This window comes from Symsagittifera roscoffensis, chromosome 8 (assembly GCF_963678635.1).
Source record: "Symsagittifera roscoffensis chromosome 8, txSymRosc1.1, whole genome shotgun sequence".
NCBI classification, from domain to species: domain Eukaryota; kingdom Metazoa; phylum Xenacoelomorpha; order Acoela; family Convolutidae; genus Symsagittifera; species Symsagittifera roscoffensis.
In genome coordinates this window covers 1,208,853-1,230,600 of record NC_087069.1, presented here as the reverse complement: position 1 = coordinate 1,230,600, position 21,748 = coordinate 1,208,853, and the positions used below count along the sequence as shown (strand labels likewise).

The window sequence follows — 21,748 nt, the reverse complement described above, 5'->3', positions numbered from 1 at the left end:
ATTGATTCTCACTATTTTCTCCAAGCGTAGGCTCCAAGTGGGCATCATGTTTGTCTTTCGCCTATTATTTCCAGGATATGCTGAAGAAATAAGTTCTTTCTTTCGATATCTTTTTTTTCTGTTTTTGTCTTCTTTCTTGGCTTAGAATCCTTCGGCTTTTCGTCCTCCGACCCTTGAAAGTGGGGAGGAACTTTGTATTCGGCTGTGTTTTAGTGTTTTTTTACTTTTTTTTCCACGCAAAATAATCCGACTGGGCTGAGTGATATATCATATTAAAGCCCTTTCAGTCGTTTTTCGAACGACGTTGAAAAATTTGCAAACAATTTTCCCAGTTTCGACGAAAAACTATTTGAAATGTTTGATTTTTTGTCTATTTCCGAGCGAGTAAATCGATTGAGTAACGTTAATTATATATGAATGAAAAATAGCAATTTGGGCTAAAAAAAAACTGTAATGTTGACTAAAAGGAAAACTTATTTTTGGAAGCCCTCTGTGCTACGTGCACAGTAACCGGCTATCTTGTTTTTTATCGACTTAGCGGTTTTTTAAGTCGTTTGATGAGCAAAAAAAAAGTTTTTTTTTCTATGAATGTTTTGAGGGATATTTTTAGTTGACGTTTTTTTAAAATACTTTTTCGGCGGCTCATCGAGTATCTGCTCAAAATGGTCGGTTTGCTTTAAAATTGTCGGTTGTCTAACCAAGTTTATTTAAGCAGCTGAAAATAGTTAATAAAAGCTAAGCAAAATGAGGGCTGATAAGTTACAAATTAAGAAAACAAATCAAAGTTAAGTGTTAACATCGAGGCAAATCGAAGCTTTGCACCGTTTGCGATGCAACACAAACATAGCATGACAACTAACAAAAATGAGTTGGTGCAAAGCTTCGCTTCGCCTCGATTTCAGCGCTAACTTTGATTTATTTTGTAAACGAATTTGTAAATTTACCAGCCCTGATTTTTATTTACTATTTTCTGTTTTATTTCCCCCAAGTTTGACAGTTCTAATGAAGTATCAAGTGAGTATGTCTGATTGTTTCATCTTGCAGGTTTCGACATTCTAGTGGATGACAAGTTTGAGCCGCACTTGCTGGAAGTGAATGCCAACCCCAGTCTGAATCTGGACCACGAGACAGAGATAGGTGAGGATGGATTAATTGGGGTGGCTGCACCCAATCATCCAGGCTACCAACTGGTCCACAGTCCAGTGGATGAGGAGATCAAAAGGCCAGTGGTGTTGGAGTCACTCCTGTTGGCATGTCCAACACATCACAGACACAAGACACTGTTAGTTGTCATAGAGATAGTTTGATTCGAATCTAAGAACCTTTCCGACTTCGAAGTTACTGAGATCTCGAATAGCAAATACGAAGGCTATAGGGGCTAATCACGAAACGCTACAGTGCTGATTAAAATTAACCGGACAAAACGAGCTAAACTTGAAATTTAAAACGCGTTTTTCTCAAATTGGGTTGAGTTTAGGTCCAAACTTATGGAGACAAAACTTGCTTAAATTTTCAGCAGAATTAATATGGTGTGATTTGTTTTGCAAACTTCGGGCCAAAAATTTTACCCCAAAAATGGGTCATTTTGGCTTTTCTTACTTAATCAAAAATTACGCCGAGAATAACGAGTCGATCACAGACATAATTATATCAAAGTGAGCCCCGTACGTAGCCCAACAAACTTTAAGAAGAGTGTTTTTTCCAAAAAAAAATTTGCAAACTGTTTAAAAATTGTTTTAATAAAAAATAGCATTTTATATAGTAGATAGCATTTCATAACTTTAAGAGTGTTATATTCTCCAAAACGTTGTATAAGTTAATTTATTTTTGTTTGATGGACAAAACTGGTCGTTTTTACTATATAAAATGCTATTTTTTATTTAAAAACAATTTTTAAACAGTTTGCAATTTTTTTTTGGAGAAAACACTCTTCTTAAAGTTTGTTGGACTACGTACGGGGCTCACTCTGATATAATTATGTCTGTGTCGACTCGTTATTCTCGGCGTAATTTTTGATAAACTAAGAAAAGCCAAAATGACCCATTTTGGGGTAAAATTTTGGGCCCGAATTTTGCAAAACAAATCACACCATATTAGTTCTGCTGAAATTTTAAGCAAGTTTTGTCTCCATAAGTTTTCACCTAAACTCAACCCAATTTGAGAAAAACGCGTTTTAAGTTTCATGTTAAACGCGTTTTGTCCGGTTAATTTAAATCAGCACTGTGTGATAACTGGATGAATTGCCACGTTCAAGTATGAAATGAAAACACTTGAGACTCGCTATCCTTAAAATAATGGGGAGTGAGGTGTCAAGTGTCGTTAAGATGACACCTTTTGGTGCGAAAACCTGAACTACTTTTAGGTTCAAAAGTGGATTTTATGTAAAACATTTACATATCAAAAATGTAAACTGAAAATAAATGAAAAGAAAATCAAACAAAAAATTGGTTCAAAATTTTTTCTTTTCAACTAAAAGGTTTAGCGTGTATAAAGATGCGTGTTGAAAAACGTGTATAAAAAGCTTTTTATCGTGTTACATTCTTCGAATTGCATCTAACAATTAATTGAATCTCTTTTTTTGGAAAAAAAACATCCGGCAAATAAGTCGACAAAAATTGGGCTGAAATCAATTAAGCCTACAAGATATCAAATTAAACATCTGTAAGATTTTTTTAGCAGTGGATCCAGTAATGAATCATTTCTAAACAGTAACGGGAGGTGTTGAACCTGCAACTTGCTGAAAAGGGAGATCTTGAAATTGGAGATCATCCGGTGAACAAAGTTCTTAACGGGAAAAAAGTCTAGTTCCCGATTGCAATACCCTTGCTTATCGCAAGGGTAAAAAATTATTCGTTTGGAAAATAACTCGTCGGCTTATCGTTTGTCTGCTTGATTTTGATGCCTTAGTTGAGATCAAGTACTAGACTTTTTTTCAGTAAGTAACTTTGTTGAACAGGTAGTTTTAGTGGAATGGTGGAATTTATTCTTATACATTTGAATTTGTAAAGCAGCAAATGAGCATTATCTGCTTTTGAAATGCCCGTTCTATTCGAATTTTTTATATTGGTTGTAAATTCACCTAATCCGATTTCAGTATATCAGGTTTTTTTCTCGTTATTTCACTAAAAATGTGTCTGCTTGTTTTATATCGACCCAGCGGCCTGTTTTCGAGTCGTTTGATGAGCGAGAAGTTTTCTAAATGTTTCAAGGGGCTTTTTTCGAATTTTGAAGTTTTTATGAAAGCAATTTTTTCGGCTCAACTGGTGTCTGCTCAAAAATTGCCGACATTATTCTAGCGCCAATCAATAAAGTGAAGAAAGTAATTCAGTTCGAGTTCTTTTTTTGTTTTCTTTTGTTTCAAGAAAAAATTCAAAATTCCTTGTTTAATTGAAATTAAAGTTTAATTGAAAGTTATCAAAAAGGAAAGAAAATTGAGCCCTCAAATAATATCAAATTGGTATACTTTAATGTCTCTGTATAACTTTAACTCCTTTCCGTTAATTTATATGCTTATAAATCATTTGTTGGTTATATGTTACTAATTGAATTTCATCAAGGTTTTTTTTTTTATAGAGAGGCGGTTGACTACTCAGGTAAATTGAGTCTGATGTGTTTTAAATAGTTGATTGTGATTGGTTGTCACTTGATAGAAATCATATCTGCTCTTGCCATAAAAATCTGTAGACTGGAATCATTTGTGATCATCAATCACTTATTATTATATGCTGCATCTGGAAAGGGAGCTGGAAAAATCCATTCGGGAATTAGAATAAGGCTTAGTTAACTTCAGTTTTAGATCATTTTGCTATTAGATGATATCACAGTAGATAGATATACATCATTTACGCCACATTAAAATCAGAGGATGCCCTTGAGCTATCTAACTTAACGCCATTTACAGTTTAGTCCTTGCATTATAGTTTTAATTGAGTTTTTTCTGTATAAAATTCGAATGGATATCACCAAAAATATTTATTGTCAATGATTTTGTCAACAAGCATTGAAAATTTCTACGAGCTGATCAGATTCATCGAACGTCAATCGTGTTCTGAGTTTCCATCTAGCCCAAATTTGTTTGGATTGCCTTTGTGTATTTTTGGTTTTATTTCGAATTTCAGGCTATTAAGCCAAGTGAACAGAAATATTGACGGTGAACAATTCACAGTTTGCATGGGAGATTGGAGACGGAGGGAGGGGGTTTGGTTGGCGGATATTGGGCTTTTTTTCTTTTTCCCGCCGCATATGAGCCCCTATTTTATGGTTTAATGGTGTTTGTATGTAGACGTTTCCTGACCAAGTATGGGGTGCAATGTGCAGTACACTACCCGGATGGAGAGGGGGTTGTATCTAACAATGATGACCCCCTCAGACAGGAGCCATGTCTGTACCTGGTCTACAACTGTGCAGACTCCTCCCTCGACTACCTGCGCTTCATGGAACAACTTGTCACTGTCTATGTCTTCGTCTTGGGCACTCGCTCCAACAGAGGCTCCCAGTCCGCATTCAGAAGCTTCATGAGGTCAGTCTCCATTACATCAGCCACTAAATACTCCTGGCATTTTTCCAATTCCCCCCCCCCCCCCCCCACACACACACACACACACACATACATTTCATTACATGTTAGATTCGTTCAAAATTAGTGTATAGCGCACAAGAAGAGTAGCTCGAACACGAACACTTGCTTGCGGGCTTATAGCAGCAGAATTCATTTCAAAGTAGCCTATAGCCTTTGGATAAGCTATACATTTGACTCTTAAGATACGTTATGTTCAAACGGAAAATGGATGCTTAAGGTGATGATGTGTTTAAGCGGCACAATGACTCTTAGCTGGTCAAAGGCAGACTTCAGAAAATTCATGAGGTAACACTGAATGCTAGATACTAACTCTAAATGTGTCAACTCTACTCGAACACTAACAAAATAAATACTAATACTCAAAACAATAAAAAATACTAGCACTACAAACAACTGCTAAAAACCTTACCAACTTCTTAATGCCATTTTTTTCACAGCTATTAAAATAATTCAACATGGATAGCCCGTTGCTGTGAAAGTACAACAGGGCTATACAGTTAAAGACTTTGTTGTCAAATTGGGAAGAAAATAGTAAAAGAAACGTTTTGTAATCTCAATTTTTTGTTCCGCCACTTTATTTCTCATAGTCCAAGGAGAGTGTTTATGGTACTGTTGCTCGCCATTGTCCTTGCTGATTTGGAGAATCAGAACTCTCAGTTGCTTCCTGTCCACGGCTTTTTCTTTGAATGTTGATAACCACTCTGTTTCCTGTTTTGCGAACTACTTTGTCTCATAGTTTGTCCAGTGCCAGTAGTATTGTAATCCGCCGTGTGTCCTTAGGGGGGGGTCTTTTCGACGGTAGGGGTCTTTGGGGTCCTACCAAAAGTAGGGTCTAAAAGGACCCATCTTTTTTAAAGACCCCAAAGTACCCTGCCCGAAATAAAAAGACCCCGCGATCTCAACTCTTCAGTTGGCGTGATTGGTTGGTTTCTCTTACATCTGTTTAGATTTTTGCTTTATGTATGAGCAGATCTGCAGATAGGTGACATCATCTCTGTAGAAGTAGTCTAAAATATCCAGGTTTTACTTCTGCTTAGAAGAGTGCTTTTTCGGGATTGTATCTCGGAAAGCATATTTATATTGTTAATTACACAAGCAGAGCTTGTGTCGTAGTATGAACTCTCTTTTTTTTCCAACTCAAGTCGCAAATAATCTTGCGACATAGTGTGTTCATTTTGAAAGTTAGTAGTATGCATATAGTGCGTTAGGATCGGGGGGGGGGGAGTTGTCATACATGGATGACCATTAGGTATAAATCATAATGGTCACCATGTATTAAATGATCAGCAATGGTCACCATGTAATAATCCTAATTGTCACCATGTATAATTTTATACCTAATAGTCCTCATGTAAAACTTCGGTATATTATTGAGTATTCCCACTGAACGTTGTGGTTACATGTTTGGAGCGGGAAAGGATTTGCCAAATCTTTCTTCTGAAACCAGCTGGAGTGTTTAACTGCGCTATAGACTGTTTGCTCAATTCTTCTTAAAACTTTGATTCAAACTCAAATTACGTACAAATACATACAAAAGTATGCTAAAGACACTATCGCTTAAATGAAGTTGCTTATATCCCAGATTAACTGAGTTCCAAAGCTGAACAAAATCTCGCACTTAAATACACACTAAACGCGGAATAGCGGTAGGTCAAATTTTATGTACAGACAATTCTCATATTAAATAACTGAATTTTATTTACTATACAAAAGTTAATGTGGTGTTTTTTGTGTTTTAATCTATTCGTCGATTTTTTGACCGTGGTTCTTCTACTTCAACTGCTTCATAATCGAAAAACAAATCGTTGAAGAATGACGACTCGTCCTCATCGGAAGTATTGGCCTCCAGATCCGCGATATCCCCGCTATCAATATCACTGTCGTTGGTTTCTGCTGCCCGAATCAGACCGGGGTCTGGAGTTTGCCAACTGCTATTGACCTGGTCCATCAGTTGTCGAAGCGAGCGATGTGGTTGTGTGTTCTCAACAGCAAAACTATCCTCAGAGTATTCATCATCAATTTCCGGATGGTCCCAATTAATGTTTTGAGTGTTGGCGAATTCTACAGACACCCCATCTAGGAAATCGTCACAATCCCACGACACTGGCTGTTGACGGTCTTCAAAAAATGGCATCCATTTTTCCAAATCGTCATCATCGGTTGGGTCAGAATTAACAGCGGCTGTGTTGTCATCACTATCATCAATGCCAATCACAGTTTGACTCACGATGTTTTTGTGACCGTAGGGAAGAGTCTGCTGACCATCATCGAGGATGTAGCGTTTGTCATCAAAAGCTGATAACGATGTTTTCGTCGAAGTCACTGTTTGCAGATTGTGTGACTCGGATGCGATTCGACTGTTTTCAGTTTTGAATAACGAGCCAGAGGTCAAGGTGTCTCGATATCGCTGATGGCTCAACATCTTCTGAGCAGCTTTCGATACACCCTTCGCCGATAATTTTCTGCAGTCTATAAATATAATTATATGATTACTAATCAATTTTTTGATGATCACTAATGTGTGGTGGTAAAAAAAAGAACCAAATGCAATCTGTGGTTTTGTGTTTTTTAGGAGCTACATCATGTTAACTTGAAGGCCAGGTGCAACAAAAAAAAATGACATGAAGGCCAGGTGTGACCTTAAAAATTAGTCATCATTAAAAAACCAACACAAAAAAAAAATCCCCGACAAAAAAATTAAAAAAATTTTTTGCAAAAAAAAAAAAACACTTTTTCGCCCGAAAAATTTTTCGAACAAAAAAAAAAAAAAAATTGCCCACAAAAAAAAATCGTCCGCAAAAAAAAAATCGCCCACAAAAAAAAAAATTTCGCCCACAAAAAAAAATCGCCCACAAAAAAAACTTTTTTCGCCCTCAAAAAAAAAATTTTCGCCCACAAAAAAAAAATCGCCCACAAAAAAATTTTCGCCCACAAAAAAAAAAAAAAAATTTTTTGCCCACAAATAAAAATTGCTTTCCAAAAAAAAAATTCCACAAAAAATCAAATTTTTTTGAAATTCCTGCTCACAAAAAAGGCAAATAGAAATTAATTAATTACCTCTGGACAAAATGGAATAAAGCTTGGGTTTGAGGGATATAAACTCGGTTATAATGTCTCCTGGAAACTCATCCTTGAATTTTAAAACAACCATTTTGTTTTTCGGGTCGTAGAGAGGGTGGTTCTTCGGGTAATTTGACAAGTCAAGTTCATTCAAAATATTCCTTTTTTCGGAAATTTCTCGGTATAAATCTTCACTTTTGACTTGGTACAGGAGACTGTCTGTATCAGAATACAGTAGTTGACATTCAAAATTTGGTTTCATTATATCGTAATGAAATTTATACATATGAAACTTTGCTAACTCAAGAACACTAGCTCCCACAATTGTTGGGACATCCCAATAGATTTTTGTTGGGTTCGAAGTGAACGCTGCCAAGTTTTCTCCAAAAATTTTGTAGGATTTAAATTCGAATGCACTAATTTCTCGCAAAGCGGCATGATAATCTCTAACTATTCGAACAAGCATCCGTTTGCGCTTCGACTCGCATGTTTTCCCATAAGCACAATTGTTCAGTAGTTTGTACAAATCATCCTCAAATTTATTTCTAGCTTGTTGTCGTTTAGTCGTGTTCAATGTGATGTGTGGTTCTAACCATGCTTCTTGTTCAAACTTCAGCACACGGTGCACTTTTTTAACTTTAAGTCCCAACCTAACAAACAATTGCAATAGTTTGTAATGAATTGTATAGTTTGACTTGTCATGCAGCGTCTGCAGTAACTTTTTGGTCTTTCCAATTGAACGTCTTGCAATGTCTTGATTTTTCATCTGCTCGAGTAATTTCGTTTGGATGGGACTCAACCAATCCTGGGGTACACTTTCTTTAGTAGGAGCTAAAGGGTAATCTTGATGATCCTCATGCAGTTCTTCTGGGTACTCGAGATCAACTTCCAATATAAATCCAATCAAAGAGTCTTCAGTCATGTTGAGGATTTGGTTCACAATCACCTCGTCTTCTATATGCTCTATTAACTCAAAGTTACGCACCGGTAATTTCTCCGTTTGCATGACGCCGCCATAGAGGTTTTTTGCATCGATCATAAACCCGTAGGTGCTAGGCTGATCTGGGTTGAAGTCGGGGCATTCTTTGTTGTTGGCTTTGAAAAAGCGACTATGGAACACGGATGCAGTACCACCTCGCATCATATTCTCGACCATTTAAGCGGTCTGATAAAAGCTGAACATTCGAGTCTTTGCAGATACGTTTGAAGGCGTCTCCAGCTAAGTTTGAAGCACTAAAATGGTGCGCGCAGTCCAGACCATAAGTTTGGTGACTAATTTGTCGAAATTCTTCAAAGACGCAAGCAAGAAGGAGTGTATCACACTTGAGATACAAGTTGTGATAATCCTCCAAGTTTTGACATTTGAACATTCTAAAAACTTTCCTTGCATGCTCCAGATCCGCTTGTGAAACTGCAACTTTTCCTCCATTCAAAACATCGGACCAATTTTGCAAAGGAGGCAATTCTTTTTCTGCAAATTTTTCTCTTTTGGTCATGTACGAATAAGGGTAGAAACCTTTTTGTCGTATCAGACACCGTTGATCCTCCGTCTCGTTTGCAAAATACTTGTTCAAAATTGACATTTTTTCCGCTGGTAGATTATCAACCAATTTTTGCAAGGAAGAATTCAAAAACTTGCATGAGTCAATAAATCTGAGGTATTCAAAAACTTTTTGCTCGGATCCGTTTTTCCTTTTTATAGTTTTAATTAGGACTCCAATGCTTAACGATATATCGTCGGTGCTAGGTATAACACTCATTGTACTTGTTGGTTCGCATTCATGCAATGCGAGACAAATGTGGTGAAGGTCATAGTTCTGGATGTTATGTCCAATGACTGGGGTGAAATTTACAGTTCGTCTTGCGAGGTTGCATTTTTCATGTGCCCATCCCAAAAATTTTCCAGAAAAATGGCAATGGTCAAGACATTTTTCGTGCTCATTGGTAAAATGTATACAGCAAATCCAACATGTTGATGTGTTTTCTTTGTTCAACGATTCTTGGCTTTCTAGAAATTGAAGAAACCGTCGCTTTTGATCATATATCTCTCTCGCTAATTGATGCAACTGATTGAGAAACTTTTTCATGCATTGATCAGAGCTGTCATAGTCAAAGAAGTAGGGCTGTGAATTTCCGTGTTCAATTACAGCCAATGAATACCCACAAGCTTCGTGTTTTTGTACAACTCGGGTAGATGATCGCGATGGATTATCAGGACAAGAATCTACAGGTTTCAGAAATGATTCAAAATCAAAATAAATCACAAGTGGTACAAACCACAAGGCCTGGAGGTTTTTGAACTCGTATCTGTTGGTACCTTTTTCTGCTGAAGGCATGACTACTAGAGCAGGTTCATGATCCTTACAACACTGGATGTGTTGCTCGTGAGTTTCATCACTCCAACTAATGTGAAAGCAGTTTCTACATGAACGTGCAATTGGGCGATACTTACACCCTTTGATTTCGCAGATGAACTTTAACAAATCGATTATAAGTACATAGTGATGCTTTGCAGGCTCATACAAGAGAAGCAGGTCCATGTCAAATATTTCAGTTTGGGTGCTGTTATCTTGGTTTGGCCGTTTTGATATATACATAGGCAACAAATCTCCCTTGTGGTACTAGAACACATTTACCCGCACGTCGTTAAGTTGTTCAAATTTTCCAATTGAAGCGAAACTCATGGGTGAATCAAAATTACCTTGGGCTTTGTGTGCACTTTCAGCAGTGTATGTATCAGGTTGTGTCCGCGCAGCTGCTGGGTTCGCTTTTTGTTGATCAGTTAGAAGTAGGTCAACACCATGCTTCAGACTATAAGCAGCGGTAAAGCAAAGTTCGAAGCAATTATTATCTTCGTGATTTCTAATGTTTATCAAATTCTGGGACATTCGAATTCGAAAAGGCAAGTCAATATAAGATGACCCACGGATTGGTGAAAACTTTGCAAGTTTAACAAAAACTTGAATTACATGTTGCAAAACCCAACCGCTTCCATAAGATGCAAAAGTCTCCAAAACTGCTTGCATTTTTTCGACCATTTCAAAAAACTCATCATCTTCTAATCCTAAGCTCATCACAGGTTTCATATCAGAGTTTGCATAAATGTCAATCCGCTCGTCGTGCTCAGTTTTACTAGAATCATTTATTACTTTAGGTTTTACCAAACCTAAATTAGCGCTGAACTGAACTTTTCTAGGTCCTTCTGCAACTCGATCGATTATGAGACTTTGAATTTCATCTTTTTTCTCTTGCATAAACTGCAAAAGGTCAATCGGCTGAGTTTCATCCATGGGTTGGTTTCCGCCGATCACATACGTTTCAAGAACACCGAAAAAAGCAGACTCACTTTTTTGAAGATTGGTGCCGTTGATTTCGTCTTCATCGACAGCATGCACATCACCGAGAGCAGCATTAGCAGCGGCACTTGTAGTGGCTAAATCAGCAGAGGCAGCTCTCATAACAGAAAGACCATGGGTTGCTAGTAAATGAGCTGATAAGTTTTTGGGCGAATGAAATCCCAAATGACAATAATCACAAACACCTCCAAGTTGACCATGAGTGTGAAGAATATGTTTTTGTAAATTTGAAAGCATTTGAGCCGTGAATGAACACTCATTGCATCGATAAACAATAAGTCCTTTTTCAACAAAATGTTTGTCACGCTCATGGCGACTTCTATTGCTCTTATTTGCATATTTCAGTGGACAAAAATTGCATTTGAACATTTTTTGAAATAAGTTAAGCTATTGATTTTAAGAAAGAAAAAGAATCAAGTGATCTCAAATTACACTCAGAAACAACAGTAAATGAGAAGTATAACTGTTCGTCTACCAATTGCAGAGAAAACGGTTTGTGTTTTGCGCGCGTAATTTTGAATTTGAATTAAAGTTCCCGCCAAAATTTGAATTAGATTTGAATTTCCCGCCATAACTGGCAAACTCAAATTCGATTGGACGAAACAGATAAATTGTTGTTTGAAACGTTAATAATTATTACAAACGATAGAAATTAATCTAAGCCAACCAAGTTTGGGCTAAATTTTAATCCAAAATGATTTTAGAGCCAAGAGAGAAAAGTTTTAATTTTATATTTTATCAATTCAAATTATAAATTGATGAAATTTTCGAAATTGCAAATAAAAGTTGAGCATGTCACAACACATGATAGATCCTAAATATCCCAGTTGTCATGGGGACAGAATATCCTATAAAAACGTCAAAATTAGTATCAAAAACAGTTGAAATGATGAAAAAGTAAAGCAAAATCTAAAAAATGACAGTTTTTCAACTTTCCAGGCGCATTGTTATCAATGATGTCAATCACGGAGCGGTCGCACGGTCCATATCACCATGAATTTGTCTCAATTGTCTTTCGAGTTGAAAAAAAATCCGAAAAAATACTTTTCTGAAAAGAGAAATGAGTTCGTTGTTTTAGGGGGGATTAAGGGGATTAGCGTTTTTCTCAAAGACTATTGAAAAAACATCTACTCCCACAATCTCATTAGTCGTGCCCCTCAATGCACTTTCATAATAACACCACTTGCTCATAATAAAAAATTGCGTCTTCTGGTTGAAAATCGCATTTTTTCGGAAAAATGAAAAAACGATGAGTCATCAATTAAAAAGTTTGATTTTTATTATTTTTCTCAAATATTTAGCATGATGATGAATACTTGTATTTTTTTCAATATGATCATTTTTAGAGCCAACAGTATCAATGATCAAATGGTAACTCCAATTTGTAGAAAAAGAATAAAATTAATGTTTTTTTTTCCTTTTTGTAATTAAAAAATCAAATTTTTAACTAAAAAACCTTAAAAAAAATAATTATTTTTATCAAAAAGTTGGTTTTAAACATCTTTTATACTATCTTTCATTATGTTTAATTTGTATGATAACTATTTGAATAAACATATGACAGCATAAGTTTTCATCCCAAAATTATTTTTTTACAGTTTTTTTTTGACGTTAATTATCTTTTTTCAAAAAACGAAATTGATTTTTTAATCTTGTTTTCTAAAAATTAGCATATATATATGGATGCTTTTCAGTTTTTTCTCAAGATCACTAATGTAAATAAGAACTTCAATGTTAATATGTTAAATCCTATTTGTGGAAAAAATGAAAATTTTACGGATTTTTTTTTTGTTTTTAATTGAAAAAAAATAGTCAATTTTTTTAAAAATAAATGATTTTTGTAACTTCAATTTTTAAAGGCTTTTGAAATAAATTTTTAATCAGAACCCAATCGTGTGATAATTAATGAACAAATACAAGATACAAACTCAAACTCAATTTTAAAGTTAAATTATTATACACAATAAATACAAACAAAAATCAATAAAACTCAACCTCAGTTTCAAAGTTATATAAGGTCCAAATACTCCTGCGCTTTCTCTAGTGTTGTTAACTTCCTTTTTTTCTTTGGCGCTAGACAGAGAGAAGGGGTTAAGTTTTCCATGTGGTTGCTCACAGTAGCCACAGGGGTACGCTTTGGAGTTGAGCAACCCGGTTCGTCAAGCCATGGTGAAACTACAGGGGAAGGATCAGCTTTCGGGGTAACTACTGATGGTGACTCAATTTGTTCCATTCCCCATAAACGATCAAAAAATTCAATTTCTTCAAAGTATTCTAATTGGTTTTCACACATCGGAGTAACATCACAATCGTATTTATACAAAAATTTTTTTACTCGTTTTGATAAAGTTGAAATATCAACCTGAAGAGCAAGAGGCTCGTCAGGATCCGTATATTTACCAGAATTTGTAAGGTAACTCAAATACTTTATATTCAGTTCTTCGTCTTTCTTTGAATTTTTTAAGGAAAGTTTACTGAATAAATGTAAAAAAATTTTGGGAATCATAACGTGATGAGTACAAGTCCACTCATCAGAATTGAAACTTTTTTCTTCGTTAATTATTGCTACAAAATTACCGTGAACGGTTTCATAAAAAATGGTTCTTTCGTGATTGGAATATCCGGCAATAATATAACAAGGCATTTTTGAAGAAAAGTTGGAAGAAAATGACAAACGTAACGCGGAGAGAAATGAAACTGAAATGAATTGTGAAAACGCCTCAAGAGATTAAAATAGGGATTGGTTCTTCTAAAATTAGAAATTTCAAGACCTCCTATGTAGTTTTTAATCGGTTTAATAAGGGAGGGCGTGTAAAATATTTATGTTACCTTGCGTGGTATTCTATGTTTATCTAAATTGCATTCAAACAAATAGCTTGTATCAAAAATAACGTTTAAACATTGTGACCTTTAACACCCATTGAAATTCTTATCAGTTGTACATGCACAAAATACTTATCCATGTGAACTAAATTGCAATACAATATCTTTGCGATATAAAGTACATGTGTATATAAATTAAAATAGATACAAAGCCGCTTTCTTTTGCAGACATATACAATCAATCGGAACCATTCATTTCTTTCTATTCAGTTTTGAATCAAGTTACTTTGAAAATTTACTCGTTACAATGAATAAAACCAAAACAAGCACCACAGCAGATGCAGATAAAGATTTTGGCGATTGCTATTTTGATATTTCGGAAAACAGTAAAAGACTAGTGCGTGCTACATTGAAAACATATGACCAAACTGGAACTTATGTATTCCTGAAAGTTTTCAAAAAAGCAACTGAAGGCGCTGAATTTGAATGTGTACAAAGACTTTCCTTAAGCAGCGAAGAATTTTCAAAATTACTAAAGTCGGGAAAGTCAATCCGAGCGCAAACAAGTGAAATTTCTGATACTGTTGAAAACAAAGACAAACCACAATCTAACTGTAAACGAGCCAGGAAATCTCAACTTTCCTCAAACACAAAGGATTTCAAGCACGACCCGAATTAATTTTCCTTTACAAAATGGCAGAAGCTATGTTCGAAGTTGTGTTACCTGATTATTTCAAAAAAAAATTTCAACCAAATTTCAAATTTGTTATCACTGAAAAAATTCCTAATTTATCTACTTTTAAAAATTATGCTTTTGGAAGCCACTTCAAATCTGAATATTGCCCTTTTTCAGTCGAGAATGAAAAAAAAATTCATTACCATATATTGATTCAAGTAGATTCAGAGGAACAATTAAACCAATTTTTTCCTTCCCAAAAATGTTTCAGTGTTCCTTGTATTTTCACTTGCTTCAAATACTTAGTTTCTCCTGCTAAAGATGTCAAAGGAAACGGTGAGTTATTTGACAAGCTTAAACTAGCTCTCACTTATTCAGCACAACCTGTTGCAGCCAATCTCGATTTGTTAGATTTCACTGCAATCAAAAAACGTTTACCCAATTTATTGCTTTCTGCAACATCATCTAACAAACAAACTTCACCAAATCAAAACGTTTGCAAGAAATCTCCGGCCGTTGGGGGACAGAAACGAATTGATAATACAGTTACGCATGCTGCATCGTCGACGTCAAACAAATCCGTAAGAGTTTCGACTTCAGTTTCAAAGAAACATACAGAAAGCAGACATGTTCAAACAGATGAGATGAATACAGAAACTTTGAAAAGATTTGAAAGTTTAATTAATGGACCCCATTCTGCCGCTTTTTGCAAAATAATGGATATTTTGACAAGTGGATATGGAAAACTTGATGTAGATACTGATGTGCTATTTGTGAAATTTATTGTTGAAGAGAAAGTTAAGTTTTAATTGATACTTTTCATTATTCCCTTTTTATTATATTGAGTTCAGTAAACATGATTTCAACTTTCGATTTAAAACTCATTCATGAAATTTTTATAGACTTAAAATCACAATATCCAGACAAATCAGTCAGATTTCAGTATTTTTTAGCCACTTGTTTGTATTTAGATGCTGATATTAATTTGGATTTTGTTTTGAAAAACAGACCATATGGTGGTTTAATTGGAATAGACAATTCGTCGCTCGACAAACACTTGAAACATTTCAAATTTCTTAGAATACATGCTATATTGCATGACGCAGCGGGATATTTGCAAGAAAAAAATCATACCGGTCCTGGGTACACATATGTTTTGCCTTGTCCAATAAAAAACTGTTACCTGGGTCACGTGACAGGTATTGCGTTTTGCTTATTTCTTAAAGCATTCAAACCAAAGTTATTTCGTTTGTTGGAATGTTGAGTGAAAGTCATGTTAACCCAAAGAAAGAAAACTAAAAAATTGTTTTTCAACCATCTCATTATTTTAGATATTGAAGGATTTAAATGTGGCAAGAAACCTTTGATCATTAAGGAACTTTCCGCTTGCTCTGCTAATACAATTGATACAATTCATTTTCTGCCACCAGTTCAATTCAACAATTTATCAAAAGAAGAGAAAAAAGCGTACAATTGGGTATCTAAATTTCTACACGGGCTTCGTTGGGACGAAGGTGAATACCCTTACTCATACTTGGATCAAATTTTTGACAGCATTCGTTTGAGGAACCCAAATTCCCATTTTTTTGCTAAAGGTACCCAAAAATCTGTTTTATTAGCTGAATACTTGAAATTACCCGTGACAAATTTGGAAGAGTTTGGCTGCCCAAAGATTGAACAGTTATTGGTTCAAGAAAAACATATTTGCAAACGACATTCTCATTTACTTCCCTCACATCAATTATTAAAGCATTGTACCCGTAGAAAATCCAAAGTTTTTTTCGATTGGTTACAAAATGAACTGTCCAATGATGCAAACAACCTTATCTCCAAATTTGGTGGTTTACGCTTCAATGACTAATCAGAGTCCTGAAAACAATTTAACACCAAGAATTAAAGTTACTCTTACGCGGACAGGCATATTAGATTATCGAGGAAAACCTCTCCTGCAAAAACTCGAACAAATTACACTGAACGATATCGAAATCAACAATTTACGGAAATTTTTTACAGTTCTTGACTACTTTCACCTGTACAATGTCCAGACTCCAGGAATTTCGCCAGTCAATTCCGTTGTTCAATCTCAACCTGGAAGGGCTGCAACCTCAGCTGGGAGAGAGAAGACAAATCCATTTGCATGACCATCAGCTTCCAGCTGAACTGAAAGAATTAGTCAAAACTGATAACGTTGAGGAAATACATTTAGTTCAAGCCACTATCAGAGTTGCTGCTCATTTTGTTGTAAAGTTCAAATCTAATTGTAACCATTTCAAATTCACAAAATATGAGTTTTTCTTCATTGAACGAGGAGTTGATTTGCCTGTTGAACCGAAATGACGAATCACATATGTATGCCAAGTTTTGTGAATCATAATAAATATAATTATTGATTGTTTTCATTTTCTTTTGATCTTGTGTGATTACTAGTTGCTAACATGTCGTGTTTGAAAATTCAAAATTTCAAAAAAATATTTTTGCCAAAAGAAAACACACAAAATGTGAGTTTAACAGGTGAGAATTTACCAAAAGAGTTATTAGACGAAATCAGTACCGGAAACGTAGAAAAAATTGATCGGATACTTCTGACAGACAAAAACATAGCAAGATATATAATAAATTACAAACCAAACGGCAATAGATCAGAGAGAAAAAAAGGCGATTGGTATGCAGTTGTAACTATCAACCTTGATACAAATAAGCAAAAAAAGTCTTCCAGTAAACATGGAAATTGAAGAAACCACCACTGTCGAGAACAATGATTGCGACTTTGTTGACATTGGTGTTGCCGAAAAGTCTTTATCTCACGAAAACAGATCTTGGAAGTTTTGTAATTCTGTTTCTCTTCCGTCTGCAGAAGTTGTCTTTTTCACGCAAGTCTGTTTCATTTTCATTTTGCTCTCTTTATCTATTTCAAAATTGTCTTTTTACAACCTTAGTTGTGATGAGACTGCCATTTGGCTTTCAATACTATCCAGTACAGTTGGTTACATGTTACCCAATCCCAAGTTATAATAATGAATAAGATCATTTCAACAAAAGATCGTCTGTTTATGTCCGTTTCAGGTCCCTCGGGATCTGGCAAAACTGATTCAATTTTTCAAATGTTTCTCAAAGGTACATTCTATCCATCATATAACAAGATATTTTATTTTTATCTTCACGATCAACCCAAATACCGTTCCTTTGTTTCTCACAACTAATTTGATATTGAATTTATAAAATTATCCAGCTTTGAAATTGTTAATAACTTACGGGATTGTATGATTGTCTTTGATGATACCTGTGAAGAAAGTTTTAATGAAAAAGATTTTGTTAAATTAGCTACAGCAGGCCGACATAAAAATGTTCATGTTATTTATGTCAAGCACAATTTATTTCAGCAAAGTAAGCAATCACGTACAATAGATTTGAATACAACTCATTTAATTTTGTTCAAATCACCTCGAGACATTCAACAAATTGATTATTTAGGCAGACAGTTGAATAATGCAAAATTCCTCCGTCATGCGTATCAGTTGGCAACGAAAGAAGATTTCGGTCATCTGTTGATAGACTTGGATCCCAAAACTTCAGAATGTCTTCGTTATTCGTCAAACATAGTTCCACCATCACCAACCATTTTCTATTTACCATCCTCAAAAGCAGTTATCACATCTCTTGAAAATGAAAGAGAAAGAATTATCTATATTGAAGCAAATGCTCAATAGTCGCCATTGTAGATCAATTTTGACCTTAGCTGATTCAAATTTTATTAGATTTCTTTGCGATTGTTTTGTAAATGTTTTTCTGGGAAATGTTCCAGCTAACAAGAGTTTCATCGAGAGTAAGAAAATACCATTTGAAAAAATTGTTGACCTCAAGTTTAGTATCCGAGAAAAACGAAAAGTTTTGGCAAACAATATTTCACTGGTTAAATCAATCGGAGAATCGTGTTACATTTACCTGAAAAACTAGAATCTCAGGCATGTATGCTGAAGAATTCATCCTCATTCCTCGAAAAACATATGCTCCAGATGAAAAAACTGCACCACAATCTCAAATCCTTCATAATCCATTAATTAACGACAAATCATCTCAACTCAATTACATACAACGATTTCGAGAACGAAATATCAGCCGTGACTCTCCACCACCATTAAACCCAACATCTCCTATTCCTTTAACCCTAATAATGTAGTACCAAATCTGCACCGAAAAAGAAATGTATCTGCACTTACTAATTTCAGTGATGATGGTGATGATGAAGCAGAAAAAAATTTTGAATCATACAATTCACTGCAGCAGACAAGCTCAAAGAGAACAGAAAAAAAACGATGAAAAAAGTAATGGAAAACCGCTGAAGTGTTTCGAAAGGTTATGGAATCCATTCAAGAGCTATTGGAAGCTAATAAATTGGAAAGGGTAAACATCGTGTTGAAGCAGTTGTTCAAAGTTGAATCCTTGACATTAGACGTTGACGGATATGTTTTAATTCAAGGAAAACCAACACTCGTTAAAATTGAATCTTTTTTGTACGATACACAGCAAAACACAAAAAAACTTGAGGGTGTTTTTTATCCACAAATTTTGAAAGAACTGAATCTTGATCCTAGCTTAGTGTCCAACACTTATGCCAAACAGATTCTCCGCTCGCTTAAGAGCGAAGCAGCTAAGCCCTTCTCAACTTCTTCCTCCTTTGTCTCCGACGACAACCCGACAACTGAGGACTCGAAGAGATCAAAACCCCTCTCTTCGAAGACTCGATCGACAACTCTCAAACCCAGAACCAAGCAATCTGACAAAAGAAAAACCCAGAAAAAAGAATTTTTCCCCACCACGAACGAGGACGATGACGACGATGATAAAAACTATGAAAGCAGTAAAGAATCGTTTGCGACGACGTCAACAAAAGAATGGAAATCCTACTATCAGTGAAGAAAAGAAACTCAAATTACTCTACACGAAAGGTCCAGCTGCATTTGGTAGCGTTAAAAATTTAACAAATGCTAGTCAACTCTCACCAAAAAAAGTTGAAAAATTTCTGAGATCTCAATCATCACATACAAAGTATGGATTGTTTCGTAAAACATATCCTCGGCTAAAAGTGATTGTTAACGATATCAACGAAATTTGGTCTCTTGACTTGGCTTATGTTGATAAATTGGCTAAATATAACCGAGGGGTACGATATTTGTTAGTTGCTGTCGATTGCCTCTCTCGCTACTTACGAGTGGAACCCCTGAAGACCAAATATGCTAAGGAAACAGCCGAAGCTTTCAAAAAAATGATCAAAACAAAACAACCAAAAAAAGTTTGGGTTGACAAAGGCACCGAGTTTAAAGGAGAGTTCGAAAAGTTATGTACTAAACGAGAAATCATCAAATACAATACTCACAGTGAAAAAAAAATCAGCGTTTGCCGAAAGAAACATTCGATCGCTGAAAAGTATTATGTACAAATACTTGGAGTTTGAATGGACTTACAGTTATATTGAAAAATTTCAAAGTTTTGTTCAAACGATTAACTCACGCGTTAATAGAGTAACAAAATTGGCTCCAAACAAGGTCACAAGAAAACATGTACCTGCTTTAGTTTCATTAATTGCAAACAGTTCATCGAAGTTGGTACAGAAACCAAAATTTTATGTTGGTGACTATGTTCGAATAGCGAAGACTGACTTGCCTTTTAGAAAAGGTTACAAGCAGATTTTTACAGACGAAGTTTTTGAAATAGTTGCCATTCCTACTGTAAACCCTCCAACATACAGTCTCATTGATGCGGAAAAGGAAGAAATCAGCGGAAAATTTTATGAAAAAGAACTTAGTTTAATTGGAAACAAAGCTGATTATAACGAAAATGGGCAGTGATGAGTTTACTGTACATTTGATTTCAACAGCATCAATGGATTATTTCCCGGACAACACTTTGGCCAGTTTTAGAAATTTTTGTAAAGAAGAAATAGCTTTAGACGGAGATTGGAGAGTTGCTCTCTCAGAAATAATTTTCCCCACAAAATTAAACAATGTTACTGATGAGGAATTTACGTACTTCAGAGCATCCGAAGTAGTAGCCAGTAAATCCAACGCAGGCAATCGGAATATAATTTCCAGACCCTACTATGGCGAAAAAGTTTTTATCAAATCAGGAGAGTACACTTTTATAGAACAATTGATTAATGAGATAAAAACAAAACTCAAAGACAAAATTCATTTTGATGCGAGTCCTCAAGAAATCACGAATAGCATGAGCATTTGGATGAACGCAAATGAAGGAATCTCATTCCCAAGTCCCCAAATACCCAGTCTGTTAGGCTACAATGCAAAGCTTGATGAGAACGGTGAATATCACATTGGTTACAAAATGATACCCTCCTTCGATGCATCTTATGACGGAAACGAACTGTACGAATCTCATTTCCCATATGACTTATCAAGTGGGACAAGTCTAATTTTTGTCTATATTGACATTATTCAATACCAAACTGTTGGTGATGCAAAGGCCCCATTGTTACGCGTCATTGATTCAAATAGACGCATCAAAAACGGTAGTGCCTGCAGCATTGAACCTAATCATCGAAAAAACTTCACTAATTTAGACTACAAAAAATTATTCACTTCATCTGTACAATCAATATCGGTACAGTTGCGCACAGAAACTGGAAGACTAGTGCCCTTTGCAGGAACTGGTAAAGTTGTGTTGACTCTAAAATTCAAGCGTTTTGATTGAAAGTCAATGGAACAATATTATGCAAAGCAAGCTTCACTTCCTCATTTCTCTGGACACTACCGACAACGCGGCAGTGGATTTGGCGCTTTGGCTGCTGGTATTGGTCGTGTTGCTGTACCGTTTGCACGACGGGTTATTCTACCGGCTGCGAAAAAACTGGGCAGAGAACTTTTGATGAGTGCAGCGCCAGAACTAATTGATGTCGCTATGAAAAAGAAGTCTCCTAAACAACTCGGTGGTGGTAGACGAAGTCGTCGAAAGACACCAATGAATGGATTACGAAGAAGAAGGTCAGTAGGGGCTCGAAAAAGAAAAACAACCATTCGAAGAAAAACCAGACCAGTGAGAAGTCGAGCAGATTTTTTCTCAAACATAAAAAATGATCGCTAATTTGTTACCCAATGAAGCTACCCATAGCTCTCTGGATTTGTTTGAAAAACAACCTCTTTTGATTACTTTTGAAAACGCTTTTGATCAAAAAATTGGACCTGTCTATTCACCTAATGGACCAATGCTTGAACTTGAAATCACCGGTGACCGTAATAATTT

At 35.5% G+C, this 21,748-nt stretch overlaps 1 protein-coding gene across 3 annotated transcripts in view; it reads left to right on the top strand.

Annotated features, from left to right (window-relative positions):
• LOC134852931 (tubulin polyglutamylase TTLL11-like) overlaps window positions 1–21,748 on the top strand; it is an 82,154-nt gene that overhangs the window by 25,287 nt on the left and 35,119 nt on the right. For 2 of the 3 annotated variants that reach the window (XM_063868805.1, XM_063868807.1), the window contains exons 10-12: window positions 1,045–1,282; window positions 4,283–4,519; window positions 4,814–4,864. In XM_063868805.1, coding sequence (XP_063724875.1) covers window positions 1,045–1,282; window positions 4,283–4,519; window positions 4,814–4,864 — 526 coding nt within the window. The remainder of the gene's footprint in view (window positions 1–1,044; window positions 1,283–4,282; window positions 4,520–4,813; window positions 4,865–21,748) is intronic. The other variant, XM_063868806.1, reaches the window with a different exon arrangement.